This window comes from Rana temporaria, chromosome 10 (genome assembly GCF_905171775.1).
Source record: "Rana temporaria chromosome 10, aRanTem1.1, whole genome shotgun sequence".
Classification (NCBI taxonomy): Eukaryota; Metazoa; Chordata; class Amphibia; order Anura; family Ranidae; genus Rana; species Rana temporaria.
The window spans coordinates 87,155,370-87,180,116 of NC_053498.1; the positions used below are offsets into that span (position 1 = coordinate 87,155,370).

Below are 24,747 nucleotides of genomic sequence, written 5' to 3' on the forward strand. Positions count from 1 at the left end.
CTGCCTTTTTCCTGCTGCCTGCAACTGTGGCTGGGGTGGGAGATCAGTGCAGTATTCAGGAGATATGTTTACCAGCCACTTCCTAAATGGATACAGGAGCGATTGATACCAATCACTAGTGTGTCCATTCATCACCGGAGCATAGTAAACTGTGTTTACTATGCTTTAGTTTGTAAATTAATAGAAGTCTCTGTACAGTACAGTGTAGATGCAGTGAAGCTTAGGCTGCAGAGAAAAGGGGTGTGAACTCTATGTCCTCAGTCCCTCTCTCAGTCTCAAAAAAGAGACATCAGGGGTCTTTTTAGACTTTTGATGTTTCAACAATGCCCCCCCCAAATAAAAATAAAAATTATAATAATAAAAAGTAACATAGTAAAAAAACTAAATAACAAAAGAAATATAGAGAGACTTTATTCACTCAGGGCATACTACAGTGTACACCCATGCAAGGCAACGCAAATAAGAAGGTTACTCTTACAATACCTCTAGGCTTGACACCTTTTGAAGAACTGTAAATACCTTCTAAAGTTTTAATCGATCTTGTTTCAATATTACTTAATAGTTATTATTACATTCTCAATTAATTGACATTGAACTTATCACCCCTGACTGTATAATATTGTATTTACTTTATGCAATTTGTACACTACTTCTGTACTATTCAATAAAATATTTTGACAAGGAAGATTTTAGTGTATTTTTTGTGAAAACTGTGATTTGATAAACATTTGCGCAACTTTTGCAGGGCCTAAAAAAATCTAATATTGCCAGGATTTACTGGGGGTCAGTGTGCCCCCCAGTACAATTCCTAAAATCAGTCTGACTTGGGGGGATTTTACTGGGGGACAGACTGGCCTAGAGAGATTATAAATCGAGTAAATCGACCTGGGGGGATTATACTGTGGGACAGATTGACCTGGGGGGGGGGAGTTTATTGGGGGTATAGACTGATCTGGAGGAATTATACTGGAAGACACACTGACCTGGGGGGGAATTATACTGGAGGAGAGGAAGAATTATAACAAGCCAGTGTTCGCTGTGATGTACTTTGCGTGCTGGATTGCTCTTCTACTTTGTGTGCCCACAGGCCCACTGACTTCATAAAATGACCCTGAATCTAAGGTCCCTAACTCAAATTCATACATACTGTACACAGGCTAGGGCCAATTTTACAGTATGTCTACCATTAATCTACCATCATGGATTATGGGAGAAAACCAGAGTACCCCAGACAAAATACATGCAGACACAGGGAGAACATGCAAACTCAAGACGTGTAGTGTTGTTGTTGCATTCAAACCAACAACTCTAGTGCTGCTAAACACTACGCCAGTGTGCTGCCCATATGTTTACTTGACATAAAGTCTGAAATTCTGTACCGCCAGTCCTGTGATTGGCTGTGAACACTTGGCTGTTTGAAGGTCTAAGTCCACTTTATCTTACTTTGCAATTAAGCCCTGATTCATATTTATTGATTTATATGGATATCTAGAAAATAAAGACAACTTAAAGATTTGAATATAGGGTGGCGTCGGCTATAGCTCGGAAAGAGCTGCTGTACCAACTATGCAATGTTAGTGCAATCTCCCCCACTGAGCTATTGTGTTCTGACAGGGGGGCGGCTCCCTACACCACTGGCTGAGAATGCTGATAGGATGCCAATCGGCAAACCTTTTCCGCTCATGCCCCTTTGACAGAAGCCGGCTGTTTGGCTGCCATACACACGGCCGAATGTCAGCGGGTTTCTATTAAACTGGCAGATGCCGTCCAATATTTAACCCATGTGTTCAACCCTTTAAGTTAGCAACTGGCAATTGGCTGTGGTTGTGTGGGTTTTGCTTGCAACCTGTTCATTATGAAGATGACAAACAAGTCTTGGCACAGCAATGATGAACTGTGGAAGTGGACACACATGAATTTCACTTGCATGCTTCTGTGAATGCCTACATTCTTAGGATAATGCAGGTAAAATATTTTATATATATATATATATATATATATATATATATATATATATATATATAAAATCGAATAACCTCCCTGGTGGTAATCCCGAGTGTGACTCGGGGTTGTTTTCAGTACCAAAATCTGTTCAAAGTATAAAACATAACATACACACAATACATTGTAATCTGTTAGGATTACATTACTGTATCAAACCATTTCACCTCAATTTTTTCCCTAGTGCTTTGTCCAGTGCCCTGCCTGCACGTTTACCATTCTTTCTGCCTGGAAACTTGAGAACGTCCATGGCATCCAAAAAGCATCCCTAGAGGTCAAAAGTGGTTTTAGACCAGCTAGAAAACAGCGATAGTGAATTAGAATCACTTGCAGAATTGAGCTATAGTGATTTGTGGAGAAATTCGCCATCAGACACTAAAAGTGATGAATCTGCGACTGAGCTCAGTGATGTGCGGACTTGGTGCTCTATTGTCTGCGGATCAGGCAGCGCTCACAAGATTCCCATCCAATGGAGCATCTGGTATGAAAGTAGACGTTGAACATGACAACCCCTTGGAATACTTAGGCCTCGTACACACGACCATGTTTCTCGGCAAAAAACAGCAAGAAACTTGCTGGGAGATATTTTTTGCAGAGGAAACCGGTCGTGTGTACATTTTCGTTGAGGAAACTGTCGAGAAACTCGACGGGCCAAAAAGAGAGCATGTTCTCTATTTCCTTGACGGGAATGGAGAAAATTGGCTTGTGGAGTTCCTCGACAGCCTAACAAGGAACTCGACGAGGAAAACGATGTGTTTGGCCCGTCGAGTTCCTTGGTCGTGTGTACGAGGCTTCACAATTGTTTCTGATCGATGAGGTTATTAAAAAAAATAGTTACTGAGACAAACCAGTACAAAGAGCAACAATTAGCTGCTACGCATCAGAAGTTTCCAAGAAGCAAAAAATACAGTACCCGATTCCCCTTGACAAAATGAGCATGAATCTAATGTTAAAATTTTTTTTTAGGGTGTAATTTCTACATTCGCTACACTTTTTGTAGCTGCTGACTCTTAATAAACATAAAAAAAGCCTGGAACTACCCTTTAAGTATCAAAAGTACTTAAAAAGACTCATAGCAATGTGGTGGGGGCAGAGAGTAGGATTTTCAAAGTATACAAATATCAATATCACAGGTATATATTTACACACAAACAATATTGTATTCATGTTACTATGTATACAATATTAAGGTATCAAGGTACAATCTCACTATCTTTCCCCACCACATTGCTATGTTTTTTTGTTTACTTTTTATTTACTGCTTTTTTTTATCAAAATGTCAAAGAAGACGAGTTCGTTACCAGATTGAACAATCGTCTTAGATTTTCTGTGGAAAATGACAACTACTATGAGGTGTTAAGGGACAATGCAAAAAGTTTTTGTTTCAACGACTTTCCCCATTTACTTGTTTGTATTCAGCAACAGGAGAGCAAGAACGACCTCATTGTATTTGGAGGGGGATATCCTCCTATGAACTAGAAAAAGGTGCAAAAATGAACTCACCTTTGTGTGTAACACGTTGAAATATATACGCATTTTCTCCAGTAGTAAAGAACTTGAAATATGAGCAATTCGAATCTACAATAAGGAGATAAAAAAACGATTACAGGATTAATATCACAGAAACAGACAACTGACATTGCATGGATTAAGCAAAAACTGCGAAAAAACAATACTGTTCCTGTGTTAAATATATAAACGTGAAACAGCTGCAACAAATATTGTGGGATATCACAAAACAAAACAGTAAAAATGAAAAAAAGTTGCGCTCAAATCTCAATGGATAACAAAAACACAAATGGACCAAAGAATAATCATAAAAGCCCAGCCAGCAACAAGGGCTGAGAGAAACAGATGTAAATAAGTAGACAAGAGACATCAATCAGAGTGCTTGTGCAAACAGATCCAAAGGGGAATCCTCCACCTTGTGAAGTCACCAACAGAAAAATCAGGATGTACTCTTACCCAGAGTGTGGACCCTCTGGTTATGGAAGGTCACATAGGCATTTGGATATTCCCAACTGATATGTATCCACTAGGGTTGTCCCGATACAATACTATTATCGGTATCGGTACCGATACCAAGCATTTCCCTGAGTACTTGTACTCGGGGAAAATGCTTCAATGCTTCACCCGATACCTAACTGTCCCTGTATCCTCCTCCAGTTCCCCCATCTGTGCTGCTCTCCCCTCCGCGTTCCGTGTCCCCCCTCCGTGCTGCTGCTGTCCTCCTCCATTATTCTGCTCTCCCCCTCCGCGCTCCGTGTCCCCCCTCCGTACTGCTGCTGCCCTCCTCCATTATTCTGCTCTCCCCCTCCGTGCTCCGTGTCCCCCTCCATGTCCCCCCTCCGTGCTCCATGTCCCCCCTCCGTGCTGCAGCTGTCCTCCTCCGTTCTTCTGCTCTCCCCCTCTGCGTTTGGTGTCACCCTCCATGTTCCCCTCTGCGCTCCGGGTCACCCTCCGTATCCTCCTCTGCCCCCTCTGTCAGGATGGAGAGCGGAGGTAGAAGCTGCTAAACCCGGCTCCTACCTTTTCCGAATGAACAGAGTCAGTGATCACTGACTCTGTTCATTCCATATAGCTATAACATCGTAACCTGTGTTTACGATGCTTCAGTCTATGAATGGAGAGGAGCCTCTGTCTCCTGTCCATTCATTTTCAGTGCAGCTGAGAAAGGGACTGGGTAATCCGTGTCCTTAGTCCCTTTCTCTGTCTCAAAGGGGAGATGTCAGAGGTCTGTTAAGAAAAGGAAATTGCAATAAATAATAAAAAATAACTAATTGTAGAAAAAATAATAACCATTTAAATAAAAAACACACTGACACCATCCACTCCGCCCCCCCCCCCCCCAAGAAAGCATTGTAAAACATAACAAAAAATAGTAAAAAAAACAAAAAAAAACTACTGACACATGTGCCACTGTCACATGACATATAAAAAAAGTATCGGTATTCGGTATTGGCGAGTACTTGAAATAAAGTATCAGTACATGTACTCGGTCTTAAAAAAGGGGTATCGGGACAACCCTAGTATCCACGGAAGATACAGTGCAGAAGGTGTGCGTCCCACATACCATTCCTCCTGCACTAATAACAATAAAAGTATTGCTGCTACAATAACACCTTTTAATTTTAATTGGTGCTAGCACTTAGAATGATAATTCTGTATTCTGTTCATGTTTTGTTAAAATTTTCTAAAGTTTTTGATGGGGGGAAATTATCATTATTTCCTGTGATTTTCTGTCCCCTTATCGCTAAAATAGAAAATGAGAGGAAATCTCTCCAATAGAAACGCACAGCAATAAAATCAAATTTATAGTGGTTTATATTTCTGTACTCCACTGGTGATTTTTTTCTATTACTTTCTATGTGGTCATCATAACAGGAAGTAAGCAAGATACCTTTAACAAAAAATAAGGTTGGATTATTTTTGCTCCCTTTTCCTTTTACCCCCACCTCATTTCTAACTGAGGCCCCGTACACACAACCGAGTTTCTCGGCAGAATTCAGCCAGAAACTCGATCGGAGCTGTATTCTGCCGAGAAACTCGGCCGTGTCTACACTTTCGGCCGAGGAAGCCGACGAGGATCTCGGCGAGGGAATAGAGAACATGTTCTCTATTTCCTCATTGTTCAATGGGAAATTTCGGCTCGCCGAGATCCTCGGCGGCTTCACAAGGAACTCGACGAGCAAAACGATGTGTTTTGCCCGTCGAGTTCCTCGGACGTGTGTACGGGGCCTGACTCTTATTAATCTGTTTAAAGCCCATAGACCTCATTCAAGGAAGGTCAAGTGCGCAGCTGTGCCAGAAGACCTGTGGGTGTGCATGCCACCAGCATTGGTGTAGAACAAGAGAGGAGAATTGTTAAGTGGTAGTCAGCTGTGACCTGTGACCTGACCCATGTTCTGTTATCCAGAGATTGACCTGGACTGTGTCCTGATTTCACTGTATTCAGATTTTCTGCTGATGACCTTGACTTGTGTATTCACTTTACTTTTGCTGTCTATCTGATATATGACCTTGGCCTGAACTTTAACAATGCTTCTGCTTTCCAAATTGATACTTCTGCTGCCCAGCTATTGCTGACTGCTGTCTCTGTTTTCTGCACCTGTGTGTTCCTGTGTCCAACCTGTGTACCAGTATTCTGCACCAGACCCAGTCTGATCCTCTTCAACGTCTCAGAAGTACTGCATTGCACAATGGCCACTTTCACTTCTCCCACTTCCTTCTCCCCATTTTTTATTTATTTACTGCTGTGTTGTCACTTTTTTGTATTTTTTTTGTTGATTGCGTTACACGTTTGTCACTGTGTGACTGGTAGGGAGTGGGTCCTCGGGCCTACCCTGAAAGTCTTGGGAGGGGGTTGACATGGCCTTCTGGCTTGGTTTGCCCTCTATTATGGGGTCTCCCTTCGGGGGAGCCCCACCAAGTACTTGGGACGTGCAGTGACGTCACCACACAGAGGAGGAGGGCTCCTTGTATGCCGGCCGGCTATGTACGATTTTAACGCTGTTTTTACTTCTAAATGTTGTAAGTATATTTTGATATTTTATTAAACGCCCATTTGTCACGGAGTTACGCTATGGTGCATTTTCTTTTCAAATCTTTTAATGGATGCATCGGATGGTGACACTATTTGAGCGGTTCCTGATATCTGTCTCTGAGGGATCCTGTGAAATACCAAAGGCCGTGGCTGGGCTATAGCCATCTGCTCGTTTGTGCTTGCCTTCTGGTAAGCGGCCTCTCATTATTGGTGAAGGGTTCACTTATTTTATGCATCAAGTCACTGTTGGTGGTGTGGATTTTTCCTGAGAAAGTGCTAAGGAATCTCCCAATTGAGATCTGGGTTAACAACTGGTCATCAACCCCACTATATGGACTGGTTTTGATTCATGATTGTCCAGTATCGTTTAACCCTGTATGGACTTGACACTTCTATACTATTATTATTCACATTAATATATGTTTATTGTTTATGGCGCGGCTTTGTTTTCTAAGTACTTGGGTGGGTCTGTTTCGGCAGACCCTCAGAGAACGGGGTCCACGTAGTTGTGTTTTATGTCACCGCGTTCTGACACGATCGTTTTTTTAACCGATGGTGTGTAGGCGCGACTGACCATCAGTCAGCTTCATCGGTTAACCGATGAAAACGGTCCATCGGTCCGTTCTCATTGGATGGACTGATCGTGTGTATGTGGCATTAGATTATAGCTCTGTTAAAATAAAATTTTGTTAATTTTGTTAATTATTTTATACTTTTGGGGTAGTTCTATTTGTGGGAAAAAACGGACATAGATTTTATTAGGGTACAGTGTCGCACTAGAACGTTTCAGTTTTATTTGATTAAATTTAAATAAGAACCTCTTGGTATAAAAAATAACAAAAAGATAGTAGTACCATCAACCTAAAAGTTAGTTAGAATAGAATTAGGACTTAAGGGACCCCAAAGACCCAAAAGCCCAAAAGAGAGGGGGGCAAGAGGACTATATCGGTACTGTATAGACAGATAAACTCAGAGGGTAAAAGGATAAAACATATATATCAATTTATTAACATGGTATCAAAAAGAACAAGCATAGCCATAAAATACATCAACACAATGATACAGGACAATAAACATATAGCGAGACCAACCATACAAATCAACAGGCTAAAGTAGTCCCCAACAGGGAGGATCACGCCTTGCGTGACCTCCTCTTTCACCGTGATCCTCCCTGTTGGGGACTACTTTAGCCCGGTGATTTGTATGGTTGGCCTCGCTATATGTTTATTGTCCTGTATCATTATTTTGATGTATTTTTCAAAATAGGCACAAAAATAGCAGCCACCCATTATTTACTTGTAGCAGTGTTAGTTTAAGGCCCGGTACACAAGAGCAAACATGTACGATGAAACCGGTCCGTCGGACCGTTTTCACCATACATGCCTGCCAGAGGGCTTCTGTACGATGGTTGTACTAACCATCGTACAGAAGTCCGCGCGTAAACAATACGCGGGGCGTGTCCGCGTCATCGTCGCGACGATGACGCGGCGATGGCGCGGAGACGTGGGCGGGCCTGCCATTTAAAGGCTTCCACGCATGCGTCAAAGTCATTCGACGCATGCGAGGGACGGCGGGCACCTGGACATGTACGGTAGGTCTGTACTGACGACCGTACATGTCCGAGCGGGCAGGATTCCAGCGGACGGTTTTAAAACACGCCCAGGAATATTTGCCCGCTGGGAAAAGGCCCGGCGGGCAAATGTTTGCTGGAATTCGGCCCGCTCACGCCTACACACGACCGAACATGTATGCTGAAACTGGCCCGCGGACCAGTTTCAGCATACATGTTTGGTCGTGTGTACGGGGCCTAAGAGTTAGCAAACTATACTGAATTCATGTCCAGACCACACAGAAGACTGGTGCTTGGGCTCCTTGTGTAAGCTTGTCATCCTTGCCTCCACAGCCCTAATTTTCTATAGCCATTATGTGGTTTATAATGTGTTATGTCAGCTACATTGCTGACTTCTCATCCGGAAAACAATGGTTCCCTTGCTGTTATGCTGGCTTCGCTGCTTTTGTTACGTATCTGGGCTACAGATGGGTTCAAACTTTTCTATGACTTCCCTGATCTGTGCACATGTTCTAGGTCAGTAATAAAGGCAACTAGCATTTTTAGAAAGAGATAACCAATGGCAACCTCCATGTTTCTGTTAGTAACGTTTCACTTTAGGTTAGGGAAGCTTTAACTTTAGCAGAATTGGCATTAGGCATGAAGGGACAAATCCATATAATCTGGTCCTGCTGATTTTCTAGATTGTGCAAGGACAAAGGAAAAGGCAAAACATTTATCTACTGAGAATTATATCAGGTCTGATATGACCTATTTGTCTTAACTGATGCCAATGACACATGCAATACAAGGAGAAAGGGGGGCAATCTCTAAGCTAAAACAGTACTTCATATTGCTTGAAAGGTATCCCCTTATGCCTACAGTAGTATACACTTTCGAAGCGATCGTACGATAATCTGATCATTAGCACACAGCTTTTGAGAGACGATAATGACAGTTAATATGAAATTATGCAGAGTGACAAACAAGATTTTTTTACTTGAACGATACCAAAATGAACAATTTTAATTAAACTACAGTATGTGTCAGATAAAGCGACGCAGTGTCGAATCGCAAAAAATGCTCTGGTCTTTAGCCAGGGAAATGGTTCGGGGCTGAAGTGGTTAAGAGATACTGGCATCACAGTAGTGACATGGCAGCCAGTGGGAGGAACAACAGTGGGCGGCAGGGGATATTCTATCCAACAGACCCAGAAGTGTCAGATAGCAGTGGCTCTGGTATCCCTTGAAGAGAATATTTGACTCCCCACCCTCCGGACAGGTGAATCTTCTTCTTTTTCAGGCTGCCTATCTTTTACTCTATGCAACAAGGCAAAAATAAAATGTGAATATACAGTAGCTCACAAAAGTGAGTACACCCCTACCCTTTTTTGTAAATATTTTATTATATCTTTTCATGTGCAGAAATTACAGTTTGCTACAATGTAGTAGTGAGCGAACAGCTTGTATAACAGTGTAAATTTGCTGTCCCCTTAAAATAACTCAGCGCACAGCCAATAATGTCAAAACCGCTGGCAACAAAAATGAGTACACCCCCAAGTTAAAAATGTCCTAATTGGGCCCAATTAGCCATTTTCCCTCCCCGGTGTCATGTGACTTGTTAGTGTTACAAGGTCTCAGGTGTGAATGGGGAGCAGGTGTATTAAATTTGGTGTTATTGCTCTCACTCTATCATACTCACTGGTCACTGTAAGTTTAAGATGGCACCTCAAGGCAAAGAACTCTCTGAGGATCTGAAAAAAAAGAATTGTTGCTCTACATAAAGATGGCCTAGGCTATAAGAAAACTGCCAAGAAGCTGAAACTGAGCTGCAGCACGGTGGCCAAGACCATACAGCGGTTTAAGAGGACAGGTTCCACTCAGAACAGGCCTCACCATGATCAACCAAAGAAGTTGAGTGCACATGCTCAGCGTCATATCCAGGGGTTGTCTTTGGGAAATAGATGTGCTGCCAGCATTGCTACAGAGGTTGAAGGGTGGGGGGGGTCAGCCTGTCAGTGCTCAGACCATACGCCGCACACTGCACCAAATTGGTCTGCATGGCTGAAGGAAGCCTCTTCTAAAGATGATACACAAGAAAGCCCACAAACAGTTTGCTGACGACAACCAAACTAAGGATCTGTGTTACTGGAACCATGTCCTGTGGTCTGATCAAGATAAACTTATTTGGTTCAGATGGTGTCAAGCGTGTGTGGTAGCAACAATGTGAGGAGTACAAAGACAAGTGTGTCTTGCCTACAGTCAAGCATAGTGGTGGTAGTATCATGGTCTGGGGATACATGAGTGGTGCTGGCACTGGGGAGCTACTGTTCATTGAGGGAACAATGAATGCCAACATGTACTGTGACATACTGAAGCAGAGCATGAGCCCCTCCCTTCGGAGACTGGGCCGCAGGGAAATATTCAATTATGACCCCAAACACAACTCCAAGACGACCACTGCCTTGCTAAAGAAGCTGAGGGTAAAGGTGATGGACTGGCCAAGCATGTCTCCAGACCTAAACACTATTAAGCATCTGTGGGGCATCCTCAAATGGAAGGTGGAGGAGCGCAAGGTATCTAACATCCACCAGCACTGTAATGTCATCATGGAGGACTGGAAGAGGACTCCAGTGGCAAACTTTGGCAACCTGTGAAGCTCTGGTGAATTTCATGCTCAAGAGGGTAAATGCAGTGCTGGAAAATAATAGTGGCCACTCAAAATATTGACACTTTGGGCCCAATTTGGAAATTTTTACTTATGGGTGCACTTCTTTTTGCTGCAAGCGGTGTTGAGTTATTTTGAGGGGACAGCAAATTTACACTGTTATACAAGCTGTACACTCACTACTTTACATTGTAGCAAAGTATAATGTCTTCAGTGTTGTCACATGAAAATCTATAATAAAATATTTACAAAAATGTGAGGGCTGTACTCACTTTTGTGAGATGCTGTATATTACTGAAAAACAAGTCCTGATATATGTATTTTTTTTAAACAGGTGATAGTTAAAAATTCAAAGACAACTACATTTGGAAATTACAGATAAGTGAACCATTAAATATAGGCTTTAATATAAGCTCATCCAAATTAACTACTGTGTCAGTGGATTGCCAATGTCAAACAGATACAGCTGAAATTGGTGTTTTTATATACTTTTAGGCCCAATTCACACCTATGCATTTTTTAGTGCACTTTCAGTTTTGCAGAAACACACAACAGTCCATTTAACATGGTTTCCTTGGGATTTAGTTCACATCTGTGCATTTTATGGAAAGGACCAGGTTTTTTTTCATTTTTTTTTGTTCCATAGCCTTCAATGGTTTAAAGATGTGTATTGAAAAACGCAAAATGCACCTGCAATATGCAAACTGCAACCTGCACAAGTGTAAATCAGGCCTTAAGTTGCTGGCTTCAAACACTGTCCCCACAACATTGGCTTAAAAAAATGTCCCCACAACATTGGCTTAGAGCACATTCCCAGCAACATTGATTTTAAACACTGCCCTTAAAACATTTCAAGTAGAAGCTCACACATTTCAAATTATAGGTAACATGGAAAAGCAGCAACTGATGTTTTAATAGCTTTGTCAGTTGTGCCGTAATTAATCAGTCAGTTAATGCCCAGTAAGGTAAACTCCAGCCAATATTTTTGTCTTATAGTTTTGGACAAAACGGAAAGAGTTAGAACTCCCGCCAGGTTTTTATTACCTTCTCGATTCCTCTCGGGAGATCCTCTTTTCTTCCTGTGTAGTCAATGATATATGATGCGAGGGGAGAAGTCTGCAATTAGGACACAGACAAAAACAGTCTGACAGGGGTTCTAACTTTTTCCCACGCTGATTCAAACCAAAGAACAAATTGGCCGATGTCCCTTTAGTTCACGGTATTCAGGAAAACTGCTCCCACATATCAGATAATTGTTATAGCAGAAGCACACCCCGTGCATTATTCTGTGTCAAAATGAGTTTTCTATGCACCACCCTTGTCCACGTATTTTTAAGTAAGATGCTATCATCTTTCCCTGAGAATCACATTGGTGGGTCTAATTTGTGAGTTTCATTCAAGAAATCACAGACCTGCCCATTTGTTGTATGGCAGCCATGGAAGGTGAGGTCAGTGCAGTTTATACATATATGCATTTTGCAAGCATGGTCTTGATCCTTGTGTACTACTACTTTTTACGTGTATCTGGGACTTTTTGGGGTGGAGCAAGTGAGGCAGGAGAGCTACAGTATATCAGGAGTAAGGCCCCGTACACACGTCCGAGGAACTCGACAGGCAAAACTCATCGTTTTGCTCGTCGAGTTCTGTGTGAAGCCGCCGAGGATCTCGGCGAGCCAACTTTCCTCATTGAACAACGAGGAAATAGAGAACATGTTCTCTATTTGGCTCGACGAGGAACTCGTCGGCTTCCTCGGCCGAAAGTGTACACACGCCGGGTTTCTCGGCAGAATTCAGCTCTGATCGAGTTTCTGGCTGAATTCTGCCGAGAAACTCGGTCGTGTGTACGGGGCCTCAGACTGTGAGGCCAAAGATGAATAGTTACATAGTTAGGTTGAAAAAAGACCATCTAGTTCAACCAAGGGAAAAAAAAAAAAAAAAACCCATGCAATCCCATATACACAATCCTATACCCACAGTTGATCGAGAGGAAGGCAAAAAACCCCAGCAAAGCATGATCAAATTTGTTTCATAGGGGGAAAAATGTGCTTCCTGTTCTGCCTTGAGAGGCATTCATATATTTCCTGGATCAATAAGATGGCATACTGTAGACTTTGATATAAAAGTCAATAAAAGTCAATATTTGCATACTAACAACATTGCAGATTCCCTGCAGTGACTGAGTTAGCAAAACAGTTTGTGATGAAACCATTGAAGCTACCAATATCTTAAAAAAATCATGAAGGTACCAAAATCTTAATTTTTTTGGGGGAACAAAAAAGTTCAGTTTAATGAAAAAAATATAATAGCTTTCCACTGGACAACATCTTGCTCTCTTCCTTTCTGTAATCTGCTATGGTCCAGTACTTAATTTCCACAACAAGAAGCTAAAACAAGTTTTCAGCCTCAAGCCCTGTACACACGGCCGGGAAAAATTTTTTGGTTTTCCTGTCGGGATTCCTGGCAAGCTTGGCTTGCCAAGCCATGCATAAAGACGCCCATTCAAAAGAACCGCTGTTCTTTTGAATGGCAAGAACGCAGTGACGTCATTGACTATGACGAGCCGGCGTTCTTTACATTCGATGCTGTCACGCCATCTTGCTACACCCTACACTATGCCTTGTATGCTACCATGCATGCGTCAAAGGCTTATCAAGCATGTGCAGGTTTACCTTCGGACAGGTAAGCATACAGACGACCGGTTTTCTCGGCAGGAACACTCTGCCGGGAATCCAGACGAGAAAATAGAGAGCCAGGTTCTGCTAGGGACCATACACACTGCCGGGTTTCCGGTCAAATGCTCTCCTGGCAGTTTTCCTGCCGGGAAAACCGCTCGTGTGTATGAGGCTTAACTTCAAGACCTTGTTACGTGGTGAATTAAATGGGAATGCTAACAAACTATCTTCGTAAAGTTGAGGGAGCATCAGGAAGACAGGAAGAGCACAGGAGAACGTTTTTGAAATTCTGTAAATCAGTGAATTTGAATTATTTTATATCAGATAATACATAACTAATGGAATGCAAAAGAATTCAGAAATAAAAAGACAAATGGAATGTCACAGGAAGCTTATTCACCACTTGCATGGTGGCACTTAGAAGTTCAGCTGTACTGTTCTATGATCTATTTTGTAATAACTTCAGGCTTTCCATTTGGCAGAACACCATGAATAATGAAGCATCTTGTCAGTCACTGCCTATGATGTATTTCACACTCTCTGATCTCATTATCTCTGACTCTAAAGCCGACACACATTTTGTAGCTCCTGTTTTCATCAGGTTTATGGTGGAGCCAGATGGATTAGCATTCAAAGCAGATGATTTGTGAATTGCAGAATACATTGACCACATTTATTTGTATATCTATGTTTGTATCCATTGTAGCTGCAAAGATTTAACTTTTAATCTTTAATGTAGTTTCATATCTCATGTTTTTTTTGTTTAGTGACTGTTTAAGCCTCATCATAATGTATGTAATGCCAGCTGCATCTTCAGATAATCTACAAAGAACAATTGTGAAGTATGATTAACCTCATATAGTGGAGCCTGGGTTTCTTTACAGATGAAAGACATATCTTACAAAGTACTCCTGTAAAAAAACAACAACGGGATGTTTAGAATGTTTTATCATCATCCTGTATATGTGTTGAATGTTTAGTGATTGTTGGACAATTGCCACTGGTTAATCTATTGTGGACATGAAAAGTGTGACCCATAATTACTCATGGCCTGCCCCACCTCCATACATTTGTGGAATTTATTTGGTGGACTCGTTATGATATTTTTAGACCACTGGAGCATTTTTAACAACTCCTATTGTGACAGGAGGTATAACTTTGCACTACATCCATAGTGATTCCATTTTTCCTGGAGCCATGCCAGTCCAGATTTAGCCCAGCCTTAGCAACCACAACATACTTAAAATGGAATATACTGGAGAACGCAAGGGTGGTCTAGATCCTAGTGGAAGGGAAAATGCCAAAAATTCAAGATTTGGGACCTGAACATAAACATAAATGGCTACAATACCATCAATCAAATACATACATTGCAACAAATATAGAATTACCTTTAATAAACAGATCAAAAACTAAATTTGAACAAATTTTAATAGATAAGCAAAAACCAACTAAAAGATTATCTAAGATATATGGTCTATTACTCCCTTCAGGATCCCTTAGTGAGCTAACAGGAATGAAAAAATGGGAAAAATAAATAGGGAGATCAATATCAGAGATAGAATGGGAGAAAATATTTGCAATAATTCATAAAACATCTACAACGAATAAATATCAAGAAAGAAATTACAAAATAGCAATGAGATGGTATTGGAGCCCAGTAGCATTAAATAAAATAAGCAGTGGACACACATATACCTGTTGGAGATGTAAGGTGGAAAGGGGGACTATGGAACATATGTGGTATGGATATCATCTGGTGAGAAATTTTTGGAATAAAGTTCTTGAGATATATCGGAAAGTGTTGGGAGTAGAGAGGAATCCAAATATGGAAATTACATTACTATCTTTGATGCCAGAATCAATAAAGAGTATTAAGAAGGATATTTTTCAGCAGCTAGAACAATAATAGCTCGCAATTGGAGAAAAATAAAAGCCAAAATATAGCAGAATGGATATGTGAAATTAACGAAATACAATATATGGAAAGACAAATAAGAGAAGAAGGATACATAAATAGCCAAATGCCAGAAATATGGCAAAAAATGGGATGAATTTCGGTGGAAAGTGGAAAATAAGGAGAAATATAAAGAGGAATTGTAAATAAAGTGAAGAATGAATAAATGGAAAGGAATGGAAGAGAGAATAAGGGGGAGACATCTTCCCCCTCCCCCTTTTTTTTGTCTGGTTGAATGATTGGATGTTAGGATGAATGGGTGTGGAAGATAATAGGAATATATGTAGGTAAACGTTGAAGGATATTCTGTTTTTATGATAAAGAAATTAATAGATATTGATCAAGACTCTGTATAGTAAATAATGAAAAGGAACAAAAGCATATTGTAACAGAATCTTGAATAATCGTACATTTTTGTATTTAAGAAAAAGAATAAGAAAAAGATATTGAAAACAAACAAGTCCGCAGAGAACCATAGGACATCAGCCACATTTTTCAGTGACATTTATAGCACTTTACGGACATCTTTGTGAGTGTTATCACCTCTTGTACCACAATAATTTGGATTACACAAACCAATAACTGCTTTGGGTACTCCTCTAGGGCCTTGGATTCCCATGTATAAATCACATCATTCAACAATATTCATCTGGAATCTGCATTCCCTCACTTTCAATGAAAAATCAGCATTGTGGTAACATTTTTAAAACACGCTTAAATCTACATTTGGACATTTAAAGCCCTACAAATGGCAACTGAAATTGCAACTAAAGTTAAAAATAAGAACATTGTTGATAGACAAGACTTGAAGTCTCTTCTGTAAAAATAATGCTATTTTTATAAATAGTGTATACTTCCTGTGGTGTATGTGCAGTGCTGTGTACACTGCCAGTCCATTCCTGGGATCTGTAACTGGGGGGGGGGGGGGGAGATGATATAACTTTAGTGCTAATCTACAGGAGTTACCTCATCAGGAGCAGCCCGATGGCAGATTTAGAAGCTGCTGGACCCAAATGAAGACAGGGACAAGATGTCAGAGGCCGCGTATGGAGCAACAAGGCGGTGTGTTGACATTACATCACTAAAAGAGGGCATATTGGAGGGTAAACTTGCTATAATGTGCAAATATATTGTGCAAATATATTATATTCAACTTTTTAATTAATATCATGAATTTAAATGAATATGAATTTATTGTTGGCCATTATTGACACCTTTAGCACAAGAAAAGCTCAAGAAAAATGCATCCCTTTAAATTCTCTATATGTCTTAACACTGGTCCATTGCGCTTCTATCGTGGCGTTAAAAATCTTGCTTGCTGCATTTTTGGTCAGTTAAAAACAAGTTAAATGCACCATGTTGAAATGCATTAAAAACACAGCAAGAACGCAGCAAGAATGTACCCGTGTTACATTTTTTATGCAGTTTTTGAGTCATATGACCTATGAAAAACACACCATAAGCACAGAAAATGTGTGGCAAATCGTGGCAAAATCATGTGCATTTTCGGCACCATTATTGGCACCTTCTTCTCTATTGTCAAAATGCCAAAAACAGCATTTTCGGCTGATATGTTTTGGCCGCCAAAATTTCGGTGCATCTCTAGCAGTTACCATGAGGTTGCATATGTGATCAGCAAAGACACTGGCCATTGGATGGCTTGACAGTTTGGCTGAGAGCTAATATAAGCACAGCAGCTAAACTTCATGGCATGCTTTAAATGTAATAATTAAAAAAAAAAATGTTAAATTGGTGGGTTTAGTTCCACCTTATAGGGGTTGTAAAGGCTTAGCTATTAAAAAATACAAAAAACAAACATGTCATACTTACCTCCACTGTGCAGTTAGTTTTGCACAGAGTGGCCCCGATTGTCCTCTTCTGGGGTCCCACGGCGTCTCTCGCGGCTCCTCCCTGCAATAACTAACCCCTTCTGGGAAGCTCTTTCCAGAGGGGGTTAGCTTGCTGGAACCCTCCCGTGCCATACATTTGGCATCCATAGCCACTAATTGTATGACTTGGCCCTGCCCCCCGACGACCGCATCATTGAATTTGATTGACAGCAGCGGGAGCCAATGGCTGCTATCAATCTATCCAATGAAGGGCTGACAAGACCTGGGGGAAAGCAGCGCGGGATCGTGCCCTCTGAGATTCAGGGCTCAGGTAAGCAAAACGGGGGCTCGGGGGTGGAGAGTGCAAGGTGTTTTTTCACCTTAAAGCGGAGTTCCACCCTCTTTTTTAACTTTAAAGCATTGTATAGCATACTGCCCCCTTAAACATATTTGGCATGTTTTTTTTGTTTTTTTTTAAAAACTCACTTTGTTATCGCCGTGAGTTTCTTTCTCCCGCCGCGGCGCAGCGCTGCTATACCTCCTGGGACATGTTTGTGATCAATCCCAGGAGGCAGGGCTGAAGGATCGCCGCTGTTTCAGCTCGAGCGAGCGGGCTGGAGGGGGCGGGCGGAGAGATGTTTAACAGCCCCGCCCACCGCCAAGGGAAGCATTGCGGTTGTCTTTGAAACATGCGGTCCCACCCCCTGTCACTCTCAGGATCCCAGCAATAATCTGGCCGCTGGACGAATGTGGGCGGGGTATCAGGAGGGGGGGGGGGACCATGCGGCAGTGTGGGCTCCTCAATGCCGGCTGGCTGGGATGAAGATGACAGCAGCCGGGGGTGTGTGTCCAGCCTGTCATCAGTGTTAGCAGAGATCAAACCATGTGTGTGCTGTCTGCTAGAGATACGCCAATATACAGCCCCACCCCTGTCATCTCCATCCTCCCTGTCACCCACCCCTGTCATCTCCATCTGTCATCTCCATCCTCCCCGTCACCCACCCCTGTCATCTCCATCCTCCCCGTCACCCACCCCTGTCATCTCCATCTGTCATCTCCATCCTCCCCGTCACCCACCCCTGTCATCTACATCCTCCCTGTCACCCACCCCTGTCATCTCCATCTGTCATCTCCATCCTCCCCGTCACCCACCCCTATCATCTCCATCCTCCCTGTCACCCACCCCTGTCATCTCCATCCTCCCTGTCACCCACCCCTGTCATCTCCATCCTCCCTGTCACCCACCCCTGTCATCTCCATCCTCTCTGTCACCCACCCCTGTCATCTCCATCCTCCCTGTCACCCACCCCTGTCATCTCCATCTGTCATCTCCATCCTCCCCGTCACCTCCATCCTCCCTGTCACCCACCCCTGTCATCTCCATCCTCCCTGTCACCCACCCCTGTCATCTCCATCTGTCATCTCCATCCTCCCCGTCACCCACCCCTGTCATCTCCATCCTCCCTGTCACCCACCCCCGTCATCTCCATCCTCCCTGTCACCCACCCCTGTCATCTCCATCCTCCCCGTCACCCACTCCTGTCATCTCCATCCTCCCCGGAACCCACCCCTGTCATCTCCATCCTCCCCGTCACCCACCCCTGTCATCTCCATCCTCCCCGTCACCCACCCCTGTCATCTCCATCCTCCCCGTCACCCACCCCTGTCATCTCCATCCTCCCCGTCACCCACCCCTGTCACTTCCTCTGACACTCCCGTTGCTATTGAAACCTGATCTGAAACCATTACATTGCTTGTACAGCACTGAGCATGTGCGAGGCTGAAATCCAGGAAGTCATACAGTCTGGCTTCATGATGCCCACACTTAAAGCGGGGGTTCGGCGGGATATCGTTTTTTTTTTTGTGCAGTAATCCTCAGGGCTTACCTGTACTCCCGCACTACCAGGGTGTCCCACTCCTAGAGCCGGCGTAAGCGATGTAATTCTGAAAAGAAGATGTTATATTCACAGGCGATGGACGTTTCCATCTTACCTGTGGGCTCTTTGAAGCCGACAGGGTCTTCTTCCGGGATACAGTGAATGCTGGCCTCCCAGCATTCACCGCTCTATCCCGCGCATGTGCAGTGTTGACGGCGAGCGTCGCCGTCAACACTACACTGATGCCAAAACAACGGCCGGCGTCACAAGCTCACGCCCCGTTGTCCAGCGCTTCTCCGGAGGAGTGTAAGAGATTGATTGACAGGACGGGGAGAATGGACTTACACGCCCATTTCCCGCGGGGGATTTTGAGTGACAGGACACAGACGGCTGCTGAAAAGGAGGTAAGGAGGACTTAAAAAAAAAAAAAAAAAATGGTGTGGTTACTGTCATTGCCTACTAATTGCATAGACCTAATGTGTAAAATCAGGGTGAACCACCGCTTTAAGATGGCCCCAGTCAATTTCTGTTTTATAAAGTGTCTAAATGCTGTAACAACCTAACAAAATGGACCTTAGTTTACAGACTAACTGTAGTAGAATACATTAAGCTTGTGTATTACAGGGGTATTTATATTTAAAACGTTTTTATATTTAAAATTGTGGCCGGAACTCCGCTTTAATGCATAGGATGCATTTAGGTGAAAAAACATGAAGCTTTACAACCACTGTAAGCCAAATGATGTATAGGGTTAATGAAAGAAAAACACCAATACTCACCTCTATGCTCCATCATCAGTGTGATGCTGCAGCTGTCTCAGGTCAGCACGCTAAGACTAAGGCCACGTACACATGACCGGTCCAAACCGATGAAAATAGACTGAAGTTCAGTTTCATCGGTCCAAACCGACTGTGTGCACGGCCCATCAGTCTGTTGTCCTTCGGTCAAAAAAAAGAGAACTTTCTTTTAAATCAAACCGATGGACGGCTGACCGATAGATCAAAACCGATGGTTAGTACACATCGGTTTAAAACCCGCGCATGCTCAGAATCAAGTCTTGGAAGCATTGAACTTCGTTTTTTTCAGCACGTCGTGTGTTTTACGTCACCGCGTTCTGACCCGATCGGTTTTTGAACTGATGGTGTGTACGCACATCAGACCATCAGTCTGCTTCAGCGGTGAACCGATGAAAACGGTCCGTCGGACCATTCTCATCGGATGGACTGATCGTGTGTACGCGGCCTAAGAGATCACGTGACAATTTGCTCAATTCTTGGTCTACTTAGAGAGGAGAGCAGTAACTGTAAGTCACCACTCTCTGCTCTGTTCCTACAGCTCTCATTGGGCTGGCGAGGGGGCTGACGCAGCTGGATTCTGCTCTCAGTTGCACACTGAGAGCCAGAGACGGCTGTCAATCAGGCAATATTGATGAGATTCTTTCTAAAGTCTGCAGTGGCTCTGCCATGTCAGCTAAAGGCAGGCAATAGCCCACTATAAGCTGACTCTGGGTCACAGAGAGCAAACGTCAGTGCACTCCAGTGACCCATAAGAGAAGTATGGCCAGAGAAGCTTTGGACATATTGCTCTTTTAAATGCATTTGCAGATATTTGCCCTTTTGGTTGGCAATAAACAGGGCCGATCCTAGGGTCACAGGTGCCTGGGTGCAGAAATATTTCTGGTGCCCCCACATAGGCGTGGTCATTTTACTAACCCCTCCCCTTTACAAATGTTTCTATAGCAATGACTCAACCACAGAGATGCTCCCCCCAGTCTTCATTACCCTGGGATCCCTACATGATCTCTTAACAATAAACAAAACACAGGAAAGGAAGTGGAGTACTTTATTGGGACCTGGAGGGAGGCCTCTCTAATGGACACAGAGAGGGCTTCTGTTAGAGAGTCTGTAGGAAAGTCCCCCAGACACCCTACAGACATGATACAGGAGATGGTCAGAGACAGACATAGTACAGGAGATGGTCAGAGACTGCAGACATAATACAGGAGACGGTCAGAGACTGCAGTAACAGTACAGGAGATGATCAGAGACTGCAGTAACAGTACAGGAGATGATCAGAGTCTGCAGACATAGTACAGGAGATGGTCAGAGACACATCAGTTCTGGATGGACACACACCTATGCCTAGAACACTAGTTCTGGATGGGCACAAACAAGGAGAGAAGAAGGGAGGGGAGAACTCTGCCACTTCGGCGCCCCCATCTCTGCAGGCGCCTGGGTGCAAAGCACCTTGTGCACCCTGCCTAGGATCGGCCCTGGCTATAAATAGATAAAGTGAATTTAAAGGTTGAATCCAGACATACCAGTGTTTTATACTATTAACATTACAATATATGTTGTTATTACATTTCATAAATATACCTCTTTATCACTGATATGTATCTGTATACTGCAGACATTCCCAGGCACCTACAGAGTTATGCACTGATATACAACTGAATACTGCATATATTTTGGATATCTGCAAAGCCTAGCTGTATGCCTATCGAAGACAAGCTGCCCAACCCATTTGTGGACTTATCTGTGTTAAAGGAAAACATGTCTGTGAAAGCAGGTTGTAAACATTCCAAGGCTGTGTCCACGAATGAATGAATGAAAATCAGGCATTGAGCTGCTTCCACATTTACAGGACTTGCAATAGCCTTGCTAAAGGCATCTCCATCCTGCAGTGATTCTGAATTTGTGTGGGCGTCCTGCATAAGCTTCACCTGCAACTGGTACAAGAGATAACAGCATGCTGCTGCAGTCAAAAGTCTACGTAGGAAAGCCTTCCTCGGAAAAGGAGAAAATGGAAGAGCAAGCCAGTGTTTGTAGCAGCAAGCATTGTCACAATACTTTCCCAATCCTTATCTCTTACTCTGCCATGTACACATTTTTCTGCACGCTTTACAAAAAGCTGTGCATTATTTTCATATTAACTATAAAAATGACATCCCTTCCCATCTTCCTCAAGACATGTACATCCCCATTCATCCATTAAAGTCACGATCTGCCTCTGCACAGAACGTTTTTTACATTGTTAATAGCTGCTTCTAGAGTGTATTGTGTTCATCTTGGGATTTGATTCTCAATGCTGCAACCTTAAACAACTTTAAAATGATCACGATGTAGATACAGTGAAAAAAAAACTCCTGACAAATTCTAAACTTATAAATTCTGAGAAAACCTTTGATAGTCAATGTTGTGCTCTTTTAGGCCTCATGCACACTAGGCATCAAAAACATTTTTTTTCTTTCTGTCTCTAAATACCGTATTTTCCGGCGTATAAGACGACTTTCTAACCCCTTAAAATCTTCTTAAAAGTCGGGGGGTCGTCTTATATGCCGGTAACCTAACATCCCTTACCTTATCCTAAGACATGCAGAATCGCGGCCGTACGTTTTTTCAAAAGCCGCGCCTCCTACGTCTTCTGTTCCGTGATAGGCGGAACACTCAGCTTCCCAGGAGGCACTGTGTTCAGTGTTCGCCTATCACGGAGGCCCTCTCGTCCTGTGTTTAGTGTCCGCTTATCACGGAGGCCCTCTCGTCCTCGGACGAGAGGGCCTCCGTGATAGGCGAACACTGAACACAGTGCCTCCTGGGAAGCTGAGTGTTCCACCTATCACGGAACAGAAGACGTAGGAGGCGCGGCTTTTGAAAAAATGTACGGCCGCGATTCTGCATGTCTTAGGATAAGGTAAGGGCACAGCGAGTCTGGCATGTAATGGGGCACAGTCTGGCATGTAATGGGGCACAGTCTGGCATGTAATGGGGCACAGTCTGGCATGTAGTGGCACAGTCTGGCATGTAATGGTGGCACCGTGAGGCGAGGCATGACTAGTAGGAAGGGGGTAGTCTTATACGCAAGTATATCCCAAAACCAACATTTTGGCTGGAAAATTAGGGGGTCGTCTTATACGCCCAGTCGTCTTATACGCCGGGAAATACAGTAACCCTCTGTGTTTGCCTATGTGTCCTTGCACACATAAGCCTTTACAGACATTTAGAAGCAGGAGCAAAACACCAAAACATAATTTGCACGATCAGGAGAGAAGTGCTCCACCAGAAAAAAAATGCAGAACGACCACCATAAATACGTCAAAACGCGCCTAAGAGCTAGGTGCATTTAGTGTGTTCCTTTATTACAATAGCCAGAATAAATTAATATTCTAGCCAATGAAATGAATGAACACCCAACCAGGGCTGTCTTAATGAGAGGGCACATCTGGGCACTGCCCAGGGACCCCAGCTGCATGGGGGGCCCCTGCACTTTTCCCAAAGCAGCTGGTCCTTGAGCCCATGCTGCCCCTCCTATGCATTAAGGTAAAAAAACATCTGACAGCACCGCCCCCCCCCCCCCCCCGAGCCCCCGTTTTACTTACCTCACCGTTTGAAAGTCCCGGGCGCGTGCTTGTCATCTTGTTCGGTTCCCAGCCTGGCCGTTGGTTGGCTAGGCTGGGCGGATTGATAGCAGCGCAGCCATTGGCTGGTGTCGCTGTCAATCACAGCGGATGACGCGGCGCGCCGGGGGGCGGGGCCGAGTGATACAGTCGGCGGCTATGGCCGCCGCTGTATCACGGGAGCGCGCTCGCAAAAGCTTTCGTACATACGAGCTCGCTCGCATGAAGGTAGAAAGCTTTTGCGAGGAGGAGCCGAGACAGCTGCCGAGGGACCCCAGAAGACAGGATTCGGGGCCACTCTGTGCAAAACGAGCTGCACAGTGGAGGTAAGTATAACATGTTTGTTATTTAAAAAAAAAAAATTGTGCCTTTAGTGTTCCTTTAATCTTAGAGGAACTTGACTACAAGTATACTCCACAAAAAGGAGCCCGGTATCACATGTATGAGAGGGGATGAAAATAATACGCTCATTGCGCAGACATCCAAAACAGAACCAAATTTATTCAAGTAAATTCACATGCTATATAAGTATCCAGGCAAAATGAAAGTGTCCAGTGCTTCCTACCAACAAGATGGTGGCCGCGTCTCCGTCCCCACCAGTACGTCACACATCCCTTTCTCCACCCGATGTTTCGTCACAAATGTGCGTCTTCAGGGGCGTGGTCATGACTTGTGACGCTTCTATTTATATGGGATGGATTAAAACGAAGAAACTGGAAATTGGGTGCATTCCAAAGGGTGGAAGTAATCACTTCCCAGCCACAGGGTTGCACCCACCGGAAAGACCAAGCCTGTAACTCATGATGCGCTCCACAGGCCAGAAATAAGCCACATCCAAGGCCCACAAGCACACTCAATAGGAAAGGCTGGCTTAAATAAATGATCATAGAAAAAAGATTTTTAGTGTAGCATGCGCTCCAGAAACCGGAAGCCAACGACTGCCAGACTCCGGGACGCAACCACCAAAAAACACCAGCGGATATAACACTTAGATGGTGCTTTTCTTTGTTCTTTTCTCCCATTGTTAATTGAAGGTTGAAGCTTGTAAGGTGTAGCCTGGAGCAAAGAAAGTTAATTGAGGCATGAGACAGTTCACAGGAAAGCATCAGGAGGATTTGCAGTTCTTTGTTTTTTGGGTCAGTTATATGTGTACCCTAGAACACAATGGGCACATTCAGCAAATGTAATTTAGTTTATCCTAGATATAAAAAAGTTTAAAGTTAGGCAAAAAGATTTTTTAGTTTTAGATTCAGTGG

At 43.3% G+C, this 24,747-nt stretch overlaps 1 protein-coding gene across 2 annotated transcripts in view; it reads right to left on the minus strand.

Moving 5' to 3' along the window:
• The window catches only part of CACNG6 (calcium voltage-gated channel auxiliary subunit gamma 6), a 193,650-nt gene that overhangs the window by 19,891 nt on the left and 149,012 nt on the right, over positions 1 to 24,747 (minus strand). For both annotated transcript variants that reach the window (XM_040325666.1, XM_040325667.1), the window contains one exon: positions 3,505 to 3,579. In XM_040325666.1, coding sequence (XP_040181600.1) covers positions 3,505 to 3,579 — 75 coding nt within the window. The remainder of the gene's footprint in view (positions 1 to 3,504; positions 3,580 to 24,747) is intronic.